At 30.6% G+C, this 2,511-nt stretch overlaps 1 protein-coding gene across 2 annotated transcripts; it reads right to left on the minus strand.

Annotated features, from left to right (window-relative positions):
- Positions 1-963: 963 nt before the first annotated feature.
- Positions 964-2,487, minus strand: LOC107032380 (squamosa promoter-binding-like protein 8). 2 transcript variants are annotated; one of them, XM_027912101.1, is made up of 3 exons: positions 1,722-2,487; positions 1,377-1,528; positions 964-1,278 (listed from the first exon to the last, which is right to left on the minus strand). In XM_027912101.1, exons 1-3 carry the CDS (start codon positions 2,354-2,356, stop codon positions 1,193-1,195), a joined length of 873 nt encoding a protein of 290 aa, XP_027767902.1. In that variant the 5' UTR covers positions 2,357-2,487; the 3' UTR covers positions 964-1,192. The 2 variants fall into 2 exon arrangements, with proteins under 2 accessions (XP_027767902.1, XP_015089458.1); XM_015233972.2 differs by having other exon boundaries at positions 964-1,287.
- Positions 2,488-2,511: the final 24 nt, after the last annotated feature.

The raw sequence follows: 2,511 nt of genomic DNA on the forward strand, positions 1-2,511 counted from the left end.
AAATGAAAGCAAAGGCACACCTAGAGGCTAGAAGAGGGTAAGGTGTTTTACCCAAACCCACCATAATAAAAAAATTATTCCATATATAAAGTATTTAAAAATATTTTTAATGCACAAATATATTTTGAATCCCCTGGAAAAACGATTTAGTGTCTAAGAAGTTGATCATAACCATAAAATAGATAATTTAATAATTTTAAAAATTATTTATACTAATGATATCATTTTTGAATTTTTGTTGTTTGTGATAAGAAAGGTCAAAGAAAAACAAACATATTGATTAATGCACCTACCCCCACCACTACACATAACTCATAAAAGTAAACATCAACCAAAATTCTCTTAAAGAAAATCAATTAGTTAGAAGAAATTAAAAAAAAAATAATAAGATGTTGATGTAAAATTATTCTTTCAAATCCTTATAATATATAGTTTAATTTTGGTGGACCCTGACCACATAAATATTTTTTGATCAAAAACAGCTTCCATGCAGGAGACAGCTTGACTTGTGGACCTCTTATACCCTTTAACAGTATATTCACCAATAGAAATAGCTTTCACTTTCACAATCACTTATTTTTTTACCATATGATAATTATTTTATTTTTTTACCCTCTACTTTTTTTTTTACTGCCACTTTACAGGAATAATAAAATATCAAAGTAGCAGACAAAATAAAATAATGCATACACTATAAATGGTAATACACCTGCATGAGCTTACCTGCCATGTCCAAGTCTTGTACCAAAAAAGAAACTTGAGTTTTAATTTTTGTACTACATTTTATCAAAATAATAATTATGAGTAGTTCAATTCGTTTATAACAAGTGAAATTAATTATTTCTAAAATAAAACAGACAACATGCTATAACAAGTTAAATAATACAGATTCTTCAATGAATTCATGAACTAAATAAAAAAATTAAGAGACAAAATATAACACTTCATAAGTTTAAAAAAAAAGAAAAACTTGAAAATTCTTAATTAAATATGTTTCTAGCTACATGTGACATTAAAATACATATTAAAAGTCCCCTAGGAAATACAAGGGTTAACATAATTCTAATAATGCGTACTAATTAATAATTAAAATGTTAACATATAATTCTTAATACTCATCATTTTACTCTATTAGTAGCTAGATATATAGTACTAATTAATACTTAGCATAATTAATTATAGAAGAAATTTGTTATGGTCTTTGCCTAAAAACATCCAGTGAGATTCTTGGTGGAGAAATTGCTACAGTCACTGATGAACAATGAGCTCCTGAATCAGCTGGAGACCCTAATTATAACATAAAATCACTAATTATAACCTAATTATTACACTAAATCACAAAATATTAATTATAAAAAAAAAAAAAAAAAACTTACTAGCAAGAGTGTCAGATGGTGAATTTGTGGTACTATCTTTATTGCTGTTCTCTAAATTTGCTTGTTGATTTTTCCTTCTCCTTCGATTATGATCTGCTAAACGTTTCCTACAACTTCTCTTTCCATTATCAAATTCCGACAACAAATGGAATCTGTTATCCATTTAGAAAAGATGATTAGTTTTATTGAGTAAACCAGAATGGAAAAAGCTGTAATTTCTATAACAAGCAAAATAATTAGTGGACTGAAATGCCCCCCTCGGGATCAACAATTTCGAAACAAATTTGTAATGATTCGAATGGGATAGGGTATGGTTATTGTAGTATGAGAAAAAAGAGATATAACCTGCTGCACTGTTGACAGAATCGTTGAGTTAAGCCAGCGGCGATAACAGTGGATGCTTTGGAGTGAAATTCACAAACTTTGTGTCTTCTATGATAATGCTTGGCATGAGTAAGATCAGCATTACAACCTTCAGCTTGACATCTAGGAGTATTCATTATCGAACCTGCAGTTTCAACTGCTCTAGAACGTCGATAAAGTCGATTCACAAAATCATGATCTTCAGAAGATGAGAAATATGTTCTTCCACCTAAATTCAACCCAATTCTACTACTACTACTACTCCCAAAATCAATTCCACTACCATTACCCACAAATTGATTTGGTTCACTTTTTGGCACAACCATAAACCCACTATTTTGTTGTAACATTGAACTTTGAGGGTGGGGGTGGGGGGTGTAACAAGTTTCATAACTACGTGGGTCATAAAGGGTGGTAGGGTTGTTTTGGGTGTGAAAAAATTGATGATTTTGTTGTTGAATGTTAGGAAAATGTTGATGAGGGTATGGATTTTCAGTGTAAGTTTGAGTATTAGGGCCATAAGGGTCAAAGAATTCACGATTTTGCTCATTTTCTTGATTTTGTTCATCATTCGAAAGCATAACAGATGATTGCTCTCCCCAATTATAGTCCAACATCTTTTGATCTAACTCTCGATTTAATTGTAATTTGCAAAAAATATTAATGAAGTTTTAATTAGTAGAGAACAAAAGGAAAGATGAAACTAAACCATATCACTAATTGTTGTGGGAATTAAAAGGGGGGGGGTGAGGGGGGGGGGGGAAGAGAAGGG

The sequence above is a fragment of the Solanum pennellii genome, chromosome 10 (genome assembly GCF_001406875.1).
Source record: "Solanum pennellii chromosome 10, SPENNV200".
Taxonomy (NCBI): Eukaryota; Viridiplantae; Streptophyta; class Magnoliopsida; order Solanales; family Solanaceae; genus Solanum; species Solanum pennellii.